The 18,871-nt window shown below is 46.0% G+C and overlaps 1 protein-coding gene and 1 pseudogene across 1 annotated transcript; one reads left to right on the forward strand and one right to left on the reverse strand.

Annotated features, from left to right (window-relative positions):
• The first annotated feature begins 1,009 nt into the window (after positions 1-1,009).
• Positions 1,010-1,704, forward strand: LOC104874593 (annotated as a pseudogene).
• A 2,610-nt stretch (positions 1,705-4,314) lies between these two features.
• On the reverse strand, positions 4,315-18,871 carry Slbp (stem-loop binding protein; the record flags this gene model as incomplete). The annotated part of the gene is made up of 7 exons (XM_010641908.2): positions 4,315-5,321; positions 8,188-8,269; positions 11,699-11,848; positions 12,528-12,665; positions 13,091-13,150; positions 15,061-15,165; positions 18,735-18,871. Coding segments are annotated over 7 exons (789 nt in total), but the record flags the coding sequence as incomplete, so codon positions are not given.

Consider the following 18,871-nt stretch of genomic DNA (forward strand, 5'->3'; position numbering starts at 1 on the left):
GAATGATATCTTGTTCTTCATGAGCCTTGTTTACATTGATTTCCATAGAAACCACTCATAGTTCGCCTTTACCCCAATTGTTGGCAATAAAAGTCAGTGCCTGAGACCGGCCAGTGCCTTTGTTGGTTACACCAGCAGTGATCATCCTGGCACCCCACTTTCTTAGTTGTCTCTTAATGTATTTCTTTCCTCAGGCCTGTGTCGTATACTGGGCAGGTAGGTACTGGAGAGGGGTCTCCAGGTCACTGGCTGCACAGCAGCAGATGACTAGCACAACCTCGTGCCATCTGCCCACAATGAGGGCAGGACTTGGGAACACAAGTCCTGCCTTCTTCCACCAGAAACTCTTCTCCATATCACAGGTAGGCCATAGGGGGACAGTGCACCACGTGCCATCAGGCTGGGTGACTAGGCCTCTCGCTGTGCACACCTGGCCACCCTCTGCCTCCACGAAGCAGCTGGGACATCCACAGTGGATTCTGCATGTGCTGGGTACCTGCTGTTGTCATTCCTGCCTGGAGACCACCCCTGTCTCACCTACAGGCAGGACCAGTGACAAGGAGCAGGGCTGCAGACATGCTCAGGGCGGCCTCGGCAATGACAGGGTTAGCTGATCCGACATTCATTCTCCTGCACTCCCTAGGGCCTTTCCAGAAAAACAGACAACAATGTGCCCATTTCCCAGATGCAGGCGTGAGGAAGAGTGGGACAGGGTAGCAGGTGCCCTCACACCACAGGTCCCACTGTGGGCCAGGCCAGGCGATGGGCACTTGGTACCAGTCAGTCTGTATTGGAACCTGAGGCATGGAGTCCTCAAAGGCAGCAATCCTATGCTGAGGAGTAGAAAACTTTCTAAAAACTTAATATTGCAGGCTTAGGTCTAACTAAAGTCTGCACATAATTCAAACAAAGAACAATGCAAAACCAAAATCCCTCAAAATTACATGCACACTGTGCCAAGCCAGTTCAAAATAGAAAACCAACAGGCCAAGCTGCAAGGTACTAAAATTCTGCGGAGTGCTCCTCGTGACTCTGCCTAGACCTCTTAAACAGTTTGGTTTTTTTTAATCCTCTTTCCAGCCAGTGCCGAGTGATGGGCATCTCTTGGGACAACTGGCTCAAATGCCGCAGGACTGGGGGCCAAAATAGCCCTACCCCAAGAAGTGGAAGTAGGAGTCGGGTTACCCTGCTGCCAACACTAAGACTAGACCCCGACATATACAGTCCAAGCTTGAGGCGCCAACAAGAAGTGCTGTGCCCTGAGGCTGGATGTGGGAAACTTCTCCTGGAGCTCTGAGTGTTGTACTCGAAAAACAAGAAGCATTGATGTCTACGATGCATCCAATCATGAGGTGGCCCGCATCGAGACCCTGGTGAAGGACTGCACTGTGCTCACTGACAGCACGCCGGACCGCCTGGTACAGATCCCACTGTGCACTGCCCCTGGGCCACAAGAAGGGTGCCAAGCTGATTCCTGAGGAGGAAGAGATTTTAAACAAGAAATGATCAAAGAAAGTTCAAAAGTAGTACATGAAGGAAAAAGAATGCCAAAATCAGCAATCTTCTGGAGGAACAGTTCCAACAGGGCAAGCTTCTTACCTGCCCTGCATCAAGACCAGGTCAGTGTGAGCAAGCAGATGGCTATGTGCTCGAGGGCAAGAAGCTGGAGTTCTGAGAAAAATCAAGGCCCAGAAAGGCAAGTAAGTCCTCTCCCCTGACGTAGCTCAGGTAGTAAAGAAAGGTGTTTATTGTTCTTAAAAAAAAAAAAAAAAAAAAACCTGAAGCCCATCCACTAAACAAAAGAACTATTGCGGGGTGCAGGGCGCCCAAGGTGGCGGACTCCCAGTCAGGAAGAGTGATGGCTCACCTGGGAGATTCGACTGACAAATTCCTACCAAGGGACAGGAGTCAAAGACAAACACAGCCTCACAGTACACGATGAGGAAGTACGTTGGGGACGTGGACACAGAATGACAGCCCTGATAAGCTGACCCCAGTCTGCGTGTGGTGACATGGGCAGTGCCTGAGACGGGGACGGGACAGCCGTCAGCCTGGGGTGGTGAAGAATTGATCACGGATCACCTTCATTCAGTTCTGACACCTCCTGGTTCAATGCACAAGAGTGAGGAACAAAGAAACTGGATCCTAGCCTATCAGTTATTTGTAACCCTCAAATAGAAAATACCAGGTTATGTAGACAGCACTGCAAGGCAAGAACTGATTGATTTCCTTAGTGCTTAAGAGCACTCTAAGAATATAAATGTGAAGCAAAAGCTAGGAGCCCAGGTCACACTCCTTGCTTGAGGACTCCCTGGCTGCTCATCCCACTGAGAGCAAAGCTGAAGTCCTCCCAATACCCCTCCCAACCTGCCATCATTCATCACCCTGCCTGCCTTGTCCTCCCCTTTAAGGCATGGTGGTGCACGCCTATAATCCCAGCACTGAGGAGGCTGAGGCAGGAGGACTGCCATGAGTTCGAGGCTAGCCTGAACTACATAGCAAGACCGTCTCACCAGGCATGGTGGCACACACCTGTAATCCCAGAACTCAGGAGGATGAGGCAGGAGGAGTTCAAGACCAGCCTGGGCTACATAGTGAGTTCCAGGTCAGTCTCAACTACATAGTGAGACCCTGTCTCAAAAAAACAAACAAACAAAAAAAGGCAAGACTATTATAGTCCACCCCCCTGGACACAATTTCTATCCTCCAAAACGCAAGCTACACACTCAAGCCCTGCTGAGGTCTCCCACCTCCACCTCCCCAATGTCATCTGACTGCAGCAACAGCCTGGGTCCAGGGTGTGTCCTAGGAACCAGCTCTTGCCCCAAGCCCCTCTGCTGTGCAGGAGGACTGCACCCAGGGCAAGTGCCTCTCTTTGAATAACTGCAACAACTCTCAGAGGACTTGTGCTTCCAGGTGGCTGCTCCCGGGAAGCCTGCAGTGTAACAGCACGGGCCATGTGGTTCCCCGCAGGAGGTTCTCTAGGCCTTTGATCAGCTCAGGGGTCCTCAGAACCAGCCTTTCCAATGGTCACCTTTCATGCAGCTGGGATTTTCCCAGGCGTCCAATGCCTGTCCCTTTTCATGCCACATCCAGTCTGCCCGCCAGTGTCACTTTTCTGAAAGCTCTGCCAGACTACTGTGAATCTTACTGGTGGTTCAATTCTTTAAATTGAAGCTCCATCCACAGGTCTCTTCGAAACCAGTCCACAGGTTCCTAAGCATCAAGGCAGCCCTGTTTATAGGTCAACCTTCAAAGGTCTTGAAAGAGACCAAGCAGTTGCACCCTCAGCTTTGGTGTGTGTCTTTCTGGATTGGAGCTTTGCTCAGCAATCACCCTTGGAACTCTGGTCTTGCCATGGGGGCAGTGGGGGGAGGCTGAGAACATCTTGGCCCCTCTGTATTTCATCCTACGCTTCTTCCCTTAACTGACCAGTGCCTGTGATCTAGCACATGCAGCAGGGGCCAGTAGCCTGTCAGTGCCCAGCCTAAGTAATGTATAGCTGATCCACCAGCCATCAGGCAAGTGCTGCAGGCAAAATGTCCCAAGCTTCATCACAGTGACAGCTTGGTCTATCTCCCCAGCCTGAGGCTCTTCCAGCAACTTCCTCACAGCCCAGGCTTTCAGCAGCCACACCCTAAGCCCCTCTCAGCTTGCTTCTCCCACACTTCAGGACTCTCTACACTGACCACGGAGTCTCTGTTAGCACTGCCCTCCCAGGGGTGACAGGGAGCCTGACTCAAATGCCACATTAGTATACGTTACCAACAATATTCACAGTGGCAACTCCCCACATGCCCTACCCTGCTGTCCTCTTTCATCCTTTAATCTTAAAGTACCATCCCACCAGTGCTGCATCGCTGTGCAGCCTGCCAAATGGCCTACTGGGTGCCAAAGGACCTGCAAAATGTTTATTTCAGAATTGTGCAAGAAGGTATTCTGTCCTTGCAAACTCCCTAAACCAAGCTGCCAGAGCCCACCTCCACACCTCACTTCCAAGGGGGCGTCCTTGGGCATATGACCATGGGTTTGGACTGACAGCCACATCAGGGTCAGGGCTGCCAGAGTTCAGCCAGAGGCAGGACATGCAGGACCCAGGCTGTGCAGGCCCATGCTGACATGTCAGGCTTTGCACTGACCCATGGTCAGGGTCCCGCACCAGAGATCCACACCTGTCACCAGGTGAGACGGACAGGGACATAAGGGCCACCATGGTGGGGATCTGCTGCCACTCACCAGGTGAGCACTGTAGGCCAAGGATACAGCACTGTATCAGGACAGTGAGCCAACCTACAGCACAATTACATCAGTTAAAGGTGGTTCCTTTCATTTTATTTTTGCAGATATCATTCCATACAAAAGCAATAGAAACACAACAGTCTTAAGTTTACAACTGATTATCTGAACAAAGAATCTGTACATGTTATCATTTACAGCAATTTTACATGGTACATTAATTGACTATAAAAAAAAAAATGTTCTTTCTAGGGGCTGGGGATTTAGCTCAGTGGTGCCGCCCTCGAAAGCCCACGGACCTGAGTCTGATCCCCGGTACCAAAAAAACAAACAAACAAAAAATAGTCTAAATCCACATTCCCTTAACACTCAGGGTACTATATAGGTTAAGATCCTAACTAGGGCTATTTACAAGTATCAAGTTAAAACTGCATAACTTATATATAGAACCCATTAACAATCCAGTTTAACATCTTTGACTTTCAGAGTTCTGTACAACAAACAAAACCTGGTTTGACATACTGATAGAAGACCAGAAAGTGAGTTTCAAAAGTTACCCAAGGCATCTGCCTCTGAGAATCCTGTCAAGATACTTGCAGAGAAAGCTAACTCTACATTGTTCCCATGAATCCACAGTCAGATCACAACCCACCTCATAACAGGAACTGACAGTTCAAGCACACCAGGCGGTCAGATTTGGAGAAAGGAGCTCGGTGGGCATTAACCAACTAAATTTGTTTCAGGACTGTTTCACATTCGATCTTTCTCAGATTAAGGTACACTCACAATTTAAAACATGCAGAACACACACTGTACAAATAAGGCAAGAATAACAGCTCATCATGAGATAAGTGAATTATTAACGGGAACCATCCCGGTAGAAGTGCATACCGCACGCGTGGTGCCTGGCTGGCCTTCCCAGGACTAGATGGAGGCAACTGTTTCTCTTGATGGCCGCCGGGTGGCAGTTAGCTCATGGACGAGAAGTCTCTCAGGGGTTCAGTCAAACAAGCTTCCAAATCAAATTCATCTTCCAATTGGCAGTCCTTGTGTCTAACTTTTGTGGGCGTGCCGGAATACACATCCTAGAAAACGAAAGCACAGGTCACACTGACGCCAGGACACAGCACAGGCAGGCTTGCTCACCAGTGGCACAAGAGCGAGGGTTACAATGAGGGCCACACAACTGCAAGACACTCACAGAATTCAAAGCAGTTAGCTAAATAAGACCCCTGGACTACGACATCAAATTTACTGGAAGCTTCAGATTCCTACGCACTAAACCATGAAGACCTGACACCAGCTATCACCCTGGTTCTGCCCCACCCAGCGGCCATGGAGCTGCACTCGTCCTCATCCTGCACCCACAGCTTCTGGAATCCCATGAAGCAACACATGTCAAGGTGCTTGATGCAGTTAGGAATGGAGTCCAGCCGGGCGTGGTGGCACACACCTGTAATCCCAGCACTCGGGAGGCTGAGGCAGGAGGATCACTGTGAGTTCAAGACCAGCCTGGGCTACACAGTTCCAGGTCAGTCTCAACTACACAGTGAGACCCTGCCTCAAAAATAAAAAAGGAATGGAGTCTAACAATAATGCCGTAAGAGGATAAATACTACAAATAAAGATGTCACCAAGTGTAGATATATGCACATTCTGTAAGAGTAAAAGGAACTGGGCCCAGGATTTAGCTCAGTATTGCTGTGCCTGCCTCGAAAGCACAAGGTCCTGAGTTCAATCCCCCAAACCAAAAAAAAAGAAAAAAGAAAGAAAACCAAACTGAAAGGTAGCTATTTTAGGGCAGGAAGTGACAGCATTTAAACTGATGTCTCCAGATTGTCTTAATGAGTATATTTCCCAACATATACCCCTACTGGCAACTGAACCCAGAGCCTGGGGGGCATGCTAGACAAGCACTCTACCACTACATCCCTGCCCCTTGGCTGTAAATTTAACAGCAGCAATACACACAATACCCCTATACTGTATTCTTGCCCAAAGTATTCAATCTGACCTACGCCTTAAGGAAAAATCCAACAACTCAAAAGTGACAAACATTCTGCTTAAAAATCCAGCCTAAACTCTTCAAAGAAATGAGTCAAAGACATACAGAAAAGGCAAAGAGCCTGTTCTACATTAAAGCAAATTAAAAAGCTAGGGTAATTTAAACGTAATACATGGTATTATAGATCAGAAAAGAAATGCCAAAAAAAACTGGATCACAGTGGTGAATGCCTGTAACTCCAACTCCTGGGAGACTGAAGCAGGAGAAGCTCAAGACCAGCCTTGGCAACGTGAGGAAGCCCTATAGCAAAGGTAGCATGCCCCTGGGTTTAAACCCCAATACCCCCACCACAAGAAAGAACTGGGCAACCTAAGTGTACACAGTTTACTAACAGTAGTGTTTCAAGGCTCCTCTTCCTGCGTGTGATTATACTGTGGTTAGCCCAAGAGAACACCAATAATCTAAGAGGACGAAGTGGCAGTGCTCAGTGGAGGAGCTCCATCAATGCTCTCACCAGACTACAGTGCTGGGGGCACAGATGGAGAGATCCCAGACAGCCTGGGGACAGTGCTTTGCTAGGTAGCACCTCAGCCCAGCCTTCTCCCCTTCCCTCCCCTCCCTAAGGGCACCTTCTCCCTTAGCGAAGCCTGGCTCCCAGTCCCTACCTTCACTTCCTGCAGTATGACTGAGTGCCTCCCAACCCGAAGATGACTATTAATGAAACTATAATTATTGATATAAGACCACTCGTTTGTGAGGCTAATGCTGGGCATGGCCTATCCTAGTGCTTCTTCCACTGGGCCCAGGGTTGCATTTTTAAAAATTTGTTTATAAAAGCCCTTCTCTATAATAAATACCCACAAAACTGAGCTCAGTTCAGAATCTTTAAAAATTTACCTAGTTTGCCGGGTGTGGTGGCGCACACCCATAATCCCAGCAGTGGGAGGCTGAGACAGGAGAATCACTGTGAGTTTGAGACCAGCCTGGGCTACATAGTGAGTTCCAGGTCAGTCTCAACTACACAGTGAGACCCTGTCTCAAACAAACAAACAAACAAACAATCAAATTCACCTAGTTAAGCATCCTCTTTAAACTCATCCTGACAATTTTTTTTTCTTGGTACCAGGGATCGAACTTGGGCCCTTGTGCTTGTAAGGCAGGCATGCCAGAACCACTGAGCTAAGTCCCTGGCCCCCTCCATGTTATTAAACAGTCTTCCAAAACATCATCTGAGGCAGTTCTTAAGAGGCACACTTCATCAAAGTTCCATCACAACCAGATTCTCTGGTGTACAAATGGTCACAAGTCAGGACAGGCACTGGGCTCCCAAGGGGACACAGGTGTGGAAAGGAGGAAAAGGCAACTGTCTGTCCAATTCTGACAAAGAATTTAGCAGCTTTCAACAATGTTTACGATCTTAATCTTTCACCTGATTTTTCATTTAAGATGCTGGGGGTGTGGGTGGGGAACACATAACTTTAAAAACCAGCAAATGCAGGGAAACTGTACAGAAGGAAGGATCTCCGTAACATTCAGCAGATGACTCCTACACTACAGTCAGCAACACCAACAGCCTACAGGTGGGTGCCAATGGCGAAGCACAAGCAGATGCTGGACTCAAAGGGAATGGCCCTTTACCATCAACGAAAAAGAACTAGGGCTGGGGATTTGGCTCAGTGCTTCCACTGCCTGCCTTGCAAGCACAAGGACCTGAGTGTGATCCCTGGTACCAAAAAAAAAGAAAAGAAAATGAACTGAATCAGCCTGACTTGTCTGAACTCATTCTTAGGATTAAATTGCCATTCCAATGACAAGAAATATGATAAACTCTCCCTTCTCCATAGTGTCAGAATCAAGTTTTAGCTCTAACTTCCACCTCAGCACATAGTGACAATTCACCTCCAACATGCAAGCTGAAAGAGGTAAGTAACCAAACCAACACTTACCGAGTTATCCTGTGAGCTCGCCTGGGATTCTGAGCTGCTTTCTGTGGATTCTGTTTCCATTTCCCCCAGGTCCACAGGGTGTCTGTAAAGGGAACCCATTAGGTCTGCGCTGGCTGAGAGAGCAGGAATCCTGCACCACAGCAGCTCCCCAGGGCTACAGGCTACCTGCATCCTGATGAGCAGCACGCGGCACTCATCACACTCCCCAAGTTCCCCAAGGGCTCCCTCCCTTTCCAGGATCCCCCATTTTTCCACACTCAACCTCTCCCCAACCAATCCAGCACAAAAAGCACAAAGACAGCACCTACAAGTCAAAGATCTGCCCCTCTCCTTTCCATCACCCATGCCTACAGTGATGCAGTCCTCCCAGGGAGCCGAGACAGGGATGTTAACAGGTTCTTCTCTGTGCTTCCTCTTCAGCACTCCTCCTTCCCCCTCCCACTTCTTGGTCTCCCTCCCATTTGCAGAAGATCTACCTCCCTGTTTCTATTATCTTTTATTTTGCTCTTTAATGATAATTTGGGTTTCTCATAAAAGAGAAACCATGCAATGTTTAAGCTTGCATGTCTGATTTCACTTAACATTGTGAAGGTGCATCTTTTTTTCCTACAAATGACTCAAATTTATCCTTTTTGGCAGACTAGTATTCCATTTCTTTATCGTATTTTGTTTATCGACATGCTGATGAATATACAGGCAACTTCCAAGATTTACCTAATAGGAATTGTGCTTCTACAAACATGGACGTGAATGCATCACTAATAAAACATCTTGCCAAGTGTGGTGGCATATGCTGTAATCCTAGCACTTAGGAGGCTGAGGCAGGAGGATTGCTCAGAGTTCAAGGCCAGCCTGGGCTACATAGTAAGTTCAAGACAGACTTGACAATGACCCCAAATTGCTATGACAACTAATAAACCTGCTATGTGTACTGGTATCTTAGGCAAAATACCTGTATTCTGCTTGGTTAAATGTGTATTTGTAGCCCTTTCATGCAATAGAACTTAAACTGATAGGAAATTTCTTTCTTAGTTAGAAATACTAGAATAACAACATTTATGGGTTATTACAAATAAAGAATACAATTCTTTAAAAAAAAAAAAAAAAGACTTGAACTACATAGCTAGACCCTGGCTTAAAAACAAAAAATAAATAATGTAATATCTTTAACTCTTTCTGGAAAATACCTAGAAGGGGAATGACTGGGTCAAATGGAATTTCTATTTAATTTTTTAAGGAATCTCCATACTAATTTGCATAGTGGCTATGTACCAACACCACAGCTTTGGTGGCATTTGTTACTTGACAGCTATTCTTTCTAGAGTAAGACAGAATAGCTCAGTGTTAAGTTTTAAGGTGTTTGCAGGAAAGAACAGATTACCCTAGCACAGACCACTCACACAATCAAAGTAGCTACAAGATTAACCAGGGCCAGGGATTTAGCTCAGTGATTCCACTGCCTGCTGCCTGCCTCACAAGCACAAGGTCCCTAGTTCAATTCCCAGTATCAAAAAAAAGAACATTAACCAAACCTTGAAATTACCATTAATACTGAGATTAGAAGGCACATATCAAGTTCAATACTGGTTGTTTCCAAGAACAAAAAGGCAATACTCTAATAGCTACAGATGTTGAGCATTTTTTCATGTACCTATTTTGCTGTTTGTAGTCCTGAGAAGTGTCTATTCATTTTATGTGTCACTTTTTGATTTGTCCTTTATTTCGAGGTCTAATATTTTTGAATTCTCTACAGATTCTAGGTATTAGTCCTATCTGAGGAATAAGATCTTCCATGCTCCACACCCTTGGAATCATTTATCCCCACCAACAATCATTCTTGTAGGCGGAACAAACATGAATCTTTTTTTCTCACAATGCAGGGCCAGGGCCTTTGCCTGCTACACAAGCAATCAACCACCAAGCTTTTTGTTTTTTTTTTTTTTTGGTTTTTTGAGACAGGGTCTCACTATGTAGTTGAGACTGACCTGGAACTCACTATGTAGCCCAGGCTGGTCTCTCACAGCAACCCTTCTGCCTCAGCCTCCCAAGTGCTGGGATTACAGCCATGCGCCACCACACCTGGCTTACTTATTTATTTTGGTAGTGGGGATCAAACTCAAGATCTTGCACTTGTGAGGCAGGTGGCGGAACCACTTGGACTTTTTATTTATGACAGCATCTTACTGTATTTCCCAGGCTGACCTTAAACTTGTGATCCTCCTGCCTTAGCCTCTCCAACACCAGAGATCACAGGTATATTCCATCACACCTCGCTAAAGCCCAAATTGTGTGGAGAAAACACTGCAAGAAACCATCATATGTGATCTCTAACTTTTCCCACATGAGAATGGGAGGGTAATGTCACACTGGGAAAAAGTTGTAATGACATCTCTAAGGTCACGTTTACAGAGCCATTTTAGAAATCATTTCAAACCAGCTGTGATGTCCCACACCTGTAACCCCAGCCCCTCAGGAGGATCGCTGTGAATTCAAGGCCAGCCAGAACTACATGGCAAGACCCTGTCTCAAAAAAAAACGGCCAGGGATCCAGGGATTTAGCTCAGTGGCACCACGCATACCTCTCAAGCACAAAGTCAAACATGCCAATTTCTCCTAAATTTCTCAGCATAGAGAAGACACTCAAATATCTGTTGAATAAATGTGTTTCTGAGGAAGGCAGAGGCTCAGGACCAGAGGAGAGAGAAGCTGGCAGAATATCAAAGGGAGCAAGCACAAGGCCATTTCTTGGCACATTCTTCGTTATCAGATTCTGAGCATGAGCAAAAGTTCAGTGGGATATTTTCAACTAAGTACCAGGAAAAAGGCAGTCTTTCTCAATTAAGGCAAGATCCGCCCCTGTAGTGCTGCACACTGAAGGGAAGAGGATCACCAGTTTAGGCCAGTCTGGGCAACTCAGATTTTGGCTATACATTCATATTCCAAATTATTTATGAGAAGTTTTCTTTTTCTTTTTTTTTTTTTTGGTTTTTTGAGACAGGGTCTCACTATGTTGTTGAGACTGACCTGGAACTCACTATGTAGCCCAGGCTGGTCTCGAACTCACAGTGATCCTTCTGCCTCAGCCTCCCAAGTGCTGGGATTACAGGCGTGCACCACCACGCCCGGCTATGAGAAGTTTTCTTATGTACCTGAAAACAAAATAAGTGTTACTGTTTTCACAAAAGTATAGAAATATATATATATTTTGGGGGGTACTGGGGATCAAACTCAGGACCTTGCACTTGGCGAGGCAGGAAGCAGCACCACTGAGCTAAATCCCCGGCCCCTGAAATAAAATTTAAAAGAGTGGAAGCACAGGTTAGCAGTAGGTAGAGCATAAACCCAGTAAGCCTAAGGTCCTATGTTCAATCCTCAGTACCCCCCACCCACACCCACACACCAAATAAGACAAAGCCTCCATGTAGTTCTAGCCTTTTAGATCACAACATACAACTGGCTCAGACCCTGTGCCAAGCAGAGAAACTGAGAAACAAGAATGCAAAAGACATACAATTCTTGCAAATCACATCCTTCTTCAGCCGGAGGGTCCCAAAAATGCAGCGCCACCTTCCAGAGCTTGATCTGCTGGTCCCATGACCGCCGGCTGTACTTCTTAAATTTGTTGGGGGTCTTGGGGTGGATGCCAGGCTGTCGAAGGTGTCTGCAAGAACACAGCAAGATTACCCTAGCCCAGGCCGCTCACATCTGCATTTACTATAAGATTAACCAAGCCCTGAGATTTCATTTAACAAATTAAGAGATCAACAGATAAGCAAAGTAACATATAACAAAAGCACAACTGGTGGTGCACACCTATAATCCCACCACTGGGGAGGCTGAGGCAGGAAGACTGCATCAAATTCAAGGCCAACCTGGCCACAAAGCAAGACCCTATTTAAAGGGGGGGCACATTTCTTTGAATGTTACCACTCCTTGCAATATGTATTCCAGAAAAGTAAACTTAATCCCACTCGGCCCTTGTTGTTGTTTATGAGACAAGTCTCTCACTATATAGTTCAGGCTGGTCTTGAACTCATGGCAATCCTCCTGCCTCAGCCTCCCAAGTCTCAGGATCACAGGTATGCACCACCATACCAGGCTTGCAAAATTACTTTTTAATCCTCATGTCCCAGGGTTTTCAAATGCCTATCTATTGATTTCTACTTAAGTGCCTAAGAAAGGGATCGCAGAATGGGGGTCTAATTCAGTGGTGGTAAACCTACAGCACCCATGCCAGAGTTACTAAGAGCATTAAAAGGTTCACCATCCCTAGTCAATGTAAGCAACTCCTAAGTACAATGCTGGGGCTGATTCAAGCCATGCCAATGAGACAGGACTACCTGGGGACTTCTTTAATGTAGCGATCATAGGCAATGGTGTTCTTCCCATAGTTGATCTGCTTCTGTCTTCTCATGAGGACACTTTCATCTGTCTCCACGTCAGCAGGAACTGCACATGTAGACTCTTTTGAATCAGAACTGAGAAAAATGAAAGATTAACAGAACCTCAAAATTACAACCACCATGTAATCTATGCCAAGAAAATGCTCAAACATTCAACCTCTGGATCATCAACGGTATTAATCCCAGGATAGTCCAGAATCTTTGTACATATAAAATTCTAATACACAACAATGGTAATTACTTCAAATCAGTAAAAAAACAGATTAACCACTAATTGCTATTAGGACAATCAGCATTTCTCAATCGCAATTCTTTTCATTAACAGATTATAAAGAAATATTTAGCTGGGTGTAGTGGCACATGCCTGTAAATCCCAGCACTCAGTGGGCTGAGGCAAGGAGGATCACCATGAGTTCGAGGCCAGGCTGAACTACAAAATGTGTTGAAGGTCAGACTGAACAGCAGAGCGGGACCCTGTCTCAAAAAAAAGTGACACATACCTTCCCGATGAAGATTTTCTCTCTCTTCCAAAGTCATTTATGAGAAGTTTTCTTTTATACCTGAAAACAAAATAAGTATTAGTTTTTACAAAATTATGAGAAATAACTAATAAATCTAGCGCTAACAACTACCAGGAACAAATCCTAAACAGTGGGGTTTGGGATGAAGGTATTACTTAATTTTTGCACCCCCGTTCTGGAGATCAAACTCAGGACACATTACGCTTGCTAGGCAGGCATGGATCCCCTGAACTAACCCCGTCCACTTTTATTATTTTTGGTACCTAGATTGAACCCAGGGATGCTTTACCACTGACTCACACCTTCCCCGTCCTTTTTTTTCAGACAGTCACACTAAGTTGCCCAGGGTTGATTGATCTCAGCCTTCCTTCGTAGTTGGTATGAGAAGTGTAAACAAGTGTGCCCACCATTTCTTTGACTTTTTTAGATAGCCTCCTGAATTCTGGGATTATTGGCAATTACAAGTTTGTGCCACCACATCCAGCTATCATTTTTTTCATTTTCAACCTCCTTCAGTTACATCACTTCATAAGATACAGTTCATCTGCCCAGATCAGATGTACAACTAGTGCTTCAAGTAACCACTCGAGAAAACTCTGCCTCAATGACCTCAAGGATACCATCCTGTCACGTAAAGGATCTCTAGGCCAAAAAAAAATCCTAAGTAGTGTAATCAGTGAAGTCTAAATACCACTGGCAATAATAACAGGACTGGGAGGCCTGCCACTAGGACACATTCCTTCCTTAGAGAAAACCAAGATCCTGTCTAATCTGCTAGGCACTCAACAGCTAAACCTCTTGATTTAATACACAGGTTACTTCTAATTACAAATTACGTTTTAACTCAAGCCAGGCAGCTGGTTTTAGAAGGTACACATTCAAGGAGAAAAGGAGCAAAAAACATAATACCGTAAATCAACAGAAATTAAATAATGGTTAAAGATGCACCCTCCAAAAGGTGATGACTAGTGGAAAAACTGTTCACAACCGTTAAAGAATGAAGTCCCCAAGACAGGACCCTTCCCTACACCCTACTATCTGAGCTGTTACTCAGCCAAGTGCCAACCAAAGCACATTTTGTAGGTTGGAAATGGCTGGAAAAGGTTCCCAACCAAGGGGAGGAGAGATACAGCTCAGTACTATAGTAGAGGCTATGCCTGAGGCTTGGGTTCAATCCCCAGTGCCCCCTCAAAAAAGAAAAGCAAAGCACAGAAAGAACGCTCCCCATCAGGCAATGGTGATACCTAGCACAACTTCACCTACTTGCAAGTCTTAGGATAACTACTAAACCAGGTATCTTTACATTGAGAAACAGAGGGCTTCTTATAGTATGGCTGAGGGGCCTGGGATTTAGCTCGGTGGTTCCACCACCTGCCTCGCAAGCACAAGGTCATGAGTTCAATCCCTGGTACCAATAAATCAATCTGTCAGTCAGTCAGTCAATAAGTCAATATTTTGCCAGGGATTTAACTCAGTGGTTCCACTTCCTGGCTTGTAAGCAAAAGGTCCTGGGTTCAACCCCCGGTACCACACACACAAAAAAAGAACAATTCTCCTTTTCTTTGGTACCAGGGATTAGAACTCGGGTCTTTGCGCTTGCAAGGCAGGCCACCAAACCACTGAGCTAAATCCCCGCCCAAAAAGAACAATTCTTATAGTATGGCTGGCATCGGCCCTGCAAAGGTCAAAGGGGCCTAAGAATGTGATTTTTTTTTTCCCTGATACTGGGGAATCAAACTCAGGACCTTGTGCTTGCCAGGCAGGTACAGTGCCATGGAGCCACATCCCTGGCTCTAAGAATGTGCATTTCCACCATGTTCCAGAGAGAGCCTGATGCCACCGGTCTATGGACCAGATTTGTGAGAACCACCACAATAAGACATACCTTGAGTTAAGTATGTAATTTAAAAAGCCACCCAAAAAATTTCAAAGCAGTCCAAAACATATACCTTGCAATTTCTTTGTTAACTCTGGTCCTCATTTCATCTTCTTCAACTGCACTTGCCCAGTCTGAACATCTAGAATGGGGCTTATGAGTTTCAGGAGTGGTGAAGCTGAAATGAAACGGAAACATCAGAATTGTGGAAGGACTACCCAGTGGTCAGGACATAGAGGCTTTTGGAGAGAATACCAGGAAACAAGTTTTAGAAGTGAAGCTGATGTCAAAGAAAATCCCTGCTCCACAACTTACTAGTTGAGTTTGGACAAGTCTCTTCAATCTTCCCTGGGCCTCATCAGAGCTATCCACCCACTCTGTGCCAGTACTGGCTGAATCATGGGGACACAGTCCACTGCGGAAGAGCCAAGACAGGGCCTACCTTTTAGACACCTGCTTCAGAACATACACCACAGTCAAATGTGTATCCCTGAGTCCTTGTGCTTTAGAACACGTTGTACAATAAAGAGCACACCTTGGCCAGGTGTGGTGGTGCATGCCTGTAATCTCAGCACTCAGGAGGCTGAGGCAGGAGGATCACTGCAAGTTCGAGACCAGCCTGGGCTACACAGTGAGTTCCAGAGCAGTATGAACTACACAGTGAGACCCTGTCTCAAAAAAAAAACAAAACAAAGCAAAAAAAAAAAACATACCTACACTGGGTTAAACCTAAGCTAGCACTTGATTCTATCTCAAAGTCAAGAAAAACTTCAGTCAAATGGCAATCTGAAAACTCAAGGATTAGTACCAAAAATTCTAGAAGCTATAATTACTCCATTATTTATAAATTAGATAAAGACTTACATTTCTCTTTTTCCTCCCCAGTTTCCCACTGGCCCATTCTGGTGCACCAAAACTAGACAGTAGCAGGGCACAGTAGTGCATATCTAGAACTTCAGTTAAGTGGGAAGCTAAAGCAAAAGGATCACAAAGTTTGAGCCCAGTCTTGGCAACTTAGTGAGACCTGTCTCAAAATAACTTAAAAAGGAAGGATTGGGAGGGCCAGGGATTTATTTAGCTCAGTGGCACTGCACCTGCCTTGCAAGCACAAGGTCCTGAGATCAATCCCAGGTACCAAAAAAAACAAAAACAAACAAAAGGATTGGGGATATAACTCAGGACTGAACCACTTCCCCAGCATATGGAGACACTAGGCTCAATCCCTAATACTGGGAAATTTACAGAATTTTTTTCAAAAAACTGGACACTGATTTCAGCTACACCAACATATATTCTAGCTGCAAACCAAATGTCATGTTTGAAACTTTGAAAACAATCTAAATAACAAACGAACAACCTTTTTACGAACCACTTCTCTTATAATCATATTACACAAAAAACTTAAATTTGATTTCTAAAAGTAAATTTCAAGATTTAAAAAAAGGATGGAAGAGCCGGGCATGGTGAGGCATGCCTGTAATCCCAGAATTTGGGAGGCTGAGGCAGGAGGATTACCGTGAGTTTGAGACCAGCCTGGGCTACATAATGAGTTCCAGGTCAGTCTCAACTGCATAGTGAGACCCTGTCTAAAAAGAAAAGATGGAAATCAGGCATCAGGCATGGTGGTGTGCCTGTAATACTGACCTGCTGAGGCAGGAGGACTCAATTTCAAGGCCAGCCTATGCAACTCAAGAGACTGTCTCAAAATACACACATGTATTGGGCCAGAATTAAGTTCAGTGGCACCATGCCTGCCTCCCAAGTTCGAGGTCCTGAGTTCGATCCCTGGTATTCCCCCAAAAAATATATGAACATGTATGTATTTGCATACATACATACATACATGTGTGTGTGTATATGTATATATGTATACACATACGTATATAAAAATGGTTGGAAAAGGCTGAAATCAAATTAGGCAATTAACTCAAAGTTAAACTGACTAAGTAATTCTGTCATAGATACAAAGTGGAATCAGAGTTTTTGCCCAGGGTTGGACTGAACTTCAAATCCCAACTAGCAAAGAAGGACAGGCCTCCAACCTCCCAGCCAAGAGATGTCTGAACAAGGACCGTTTAAAGAGTGAGTGATCTGTTCCACCTCATAGTGCAGCACCTTTTGTGAAGCTAAAGTCCATTTCCCAAATTAGGCAGATTACATTCACAATCTACCCTGTGTGACAACACTGCTCATATATCGAGCTCACTTCTTTCCACTACTTCACTACAGCCAATATGGAGATGCAGATGGTTCTACTTGTTGGGTGACCGCAGGCACCTCTTCTGAGCACACAGCACAGAGCAGCAAAGAGGGAGGCCCTGGACACAATTCCCACCTTCTCAGAGAAACAAGAAGGCTCTACGATCCACCTGTGAACCACAAGGCTGTTGTTCAGATACAATGCCTTAGAGAAAATTTCTAAGAATTAACATTTTTTTTTGGTACTGGAGATTGAACTCTGGTCCTTGCGCCCAAGCAGCAGCAACACTGAGCTAAACCTCCAGCCCTAACATCTCCTCTTAACCTAAGAGACAAAGGGAAGGTTCAGAGATTGACCTCCAAGTTTCTGTTTAGAGCCTGGCCTTGAACTTCTTGCCTCAGGCTCCAGAGTGCTGGCAGGATTATAAATTTGCACCATCAACCCTTCACACAAGATTTGATTGCTTTCATTTTTGCCTCTAGCCTAGGGCCTTCCCTACATTCACACTCAGTCCCAAGTCTTTATTTAAGTACTGTAAATATATCTTCACATCGTATTGTAACACAGACTACTCCCACTGACTCCCTTCCACTTGAGGTTTGCTGGGCCTCCACCTCTACACCTGGGCAAGAGCCTGCCAATCAACAAGCCGGAAAGTTGAGTCATCCTTTCCTCCCCCCTGATACATCAGCAAGTCCTACGAGGCCTGCCCTTAAGTGTCCTGAGCCACACGTGTTCCCCACCACCCTTGCTGCCCCATCAAGCCAAGTTCCTATACCCTTTGGCACTTAGCACACGCCAGATATCCTGATCCTCTTATCAATTTCCTTTTCTGTTATTTTGTTTTTTGAGACAGGGTCTTGCTTTGCAGTTCAGGTTGTTGACCTTAAACTCACTATGTAGCCGAAGCTGACCTTGAACTTGCAGCTCAGGGAGAACGACCGGGTCGGGGTCCTCTACCAACTTTCAAGACCAAACTTGTCCCCAACCTAAGGGCCTGGGCACAAAGGATCACTTCCTTCACCCCAGTCACCACCACCTCTTCCCGGAACTGCCCACACCCGCCAGCACGCTTCCTTCATACTCCTGGCCCCTCTGAAATCCCCCTTTCCCTCTCTAACCAGCTACCTTGTCCAACTCCCTTTCTGACCTTCCCAGCACACTGCCTAGCCCAGAAAACGCTCAACGAAGGCAACACAGCAACAGAGTCTCTCACACAGGGCACCGTGAGAGCACCAGGAAGCAAAGATGAGTGAGCCCAAGCTCTACCTTGCTTTTCGGCTCTCAACACCTCCGAGACTATGACATAACACTTACCTTCCCAAAGACAGGTAAAATAAAAAACTGCTATGTCGGCTGTTTAAAAAAATGGAAGCCCCTGGTATTCTTCTGCAGCACAATAAACCTAACTGGCCCGCTCCGGTTGAAACCAGTTTTGCTGCCACCTATCCCTGGAAAGACTCTTCCGGCAGGGAGAAGAGGAACACCCTGTGGCCCCTCAGTCAGCGGCGCACCTCCCGAGAGCACCAGGGGTGGCCGGTCCTCACCTCTCAGGCCTGCGGTCCGGACGGCGTTCATCCTCCTCCGCGTCCTCCGGCTTCCTGCGCCTCCCGTCGGCTCTGCGCTTCCGCCCAAGGCTCCATCGTGCGGGGGACGGCGAGCTGCGGGGCGTGCGGTCCGGGCA

The sequence above is a fragment of the Fukomys damarensis genome, unplaced genomic scaffold (genome assembly GCF_012274545.1).
Source record: "Fukomys damarensis isolate Sample0158 unplaced genomic scaffold, DMR_v1.0_HiC HiC_scaffold_35, whole genome shotgun sequence".
NCBI classification, from domain to species: Eukaryota; Metazoa; Chordata; class Mammalia; order Rodentia; family Bathyergidae; genus Fukomys; species Fukomys damarensis.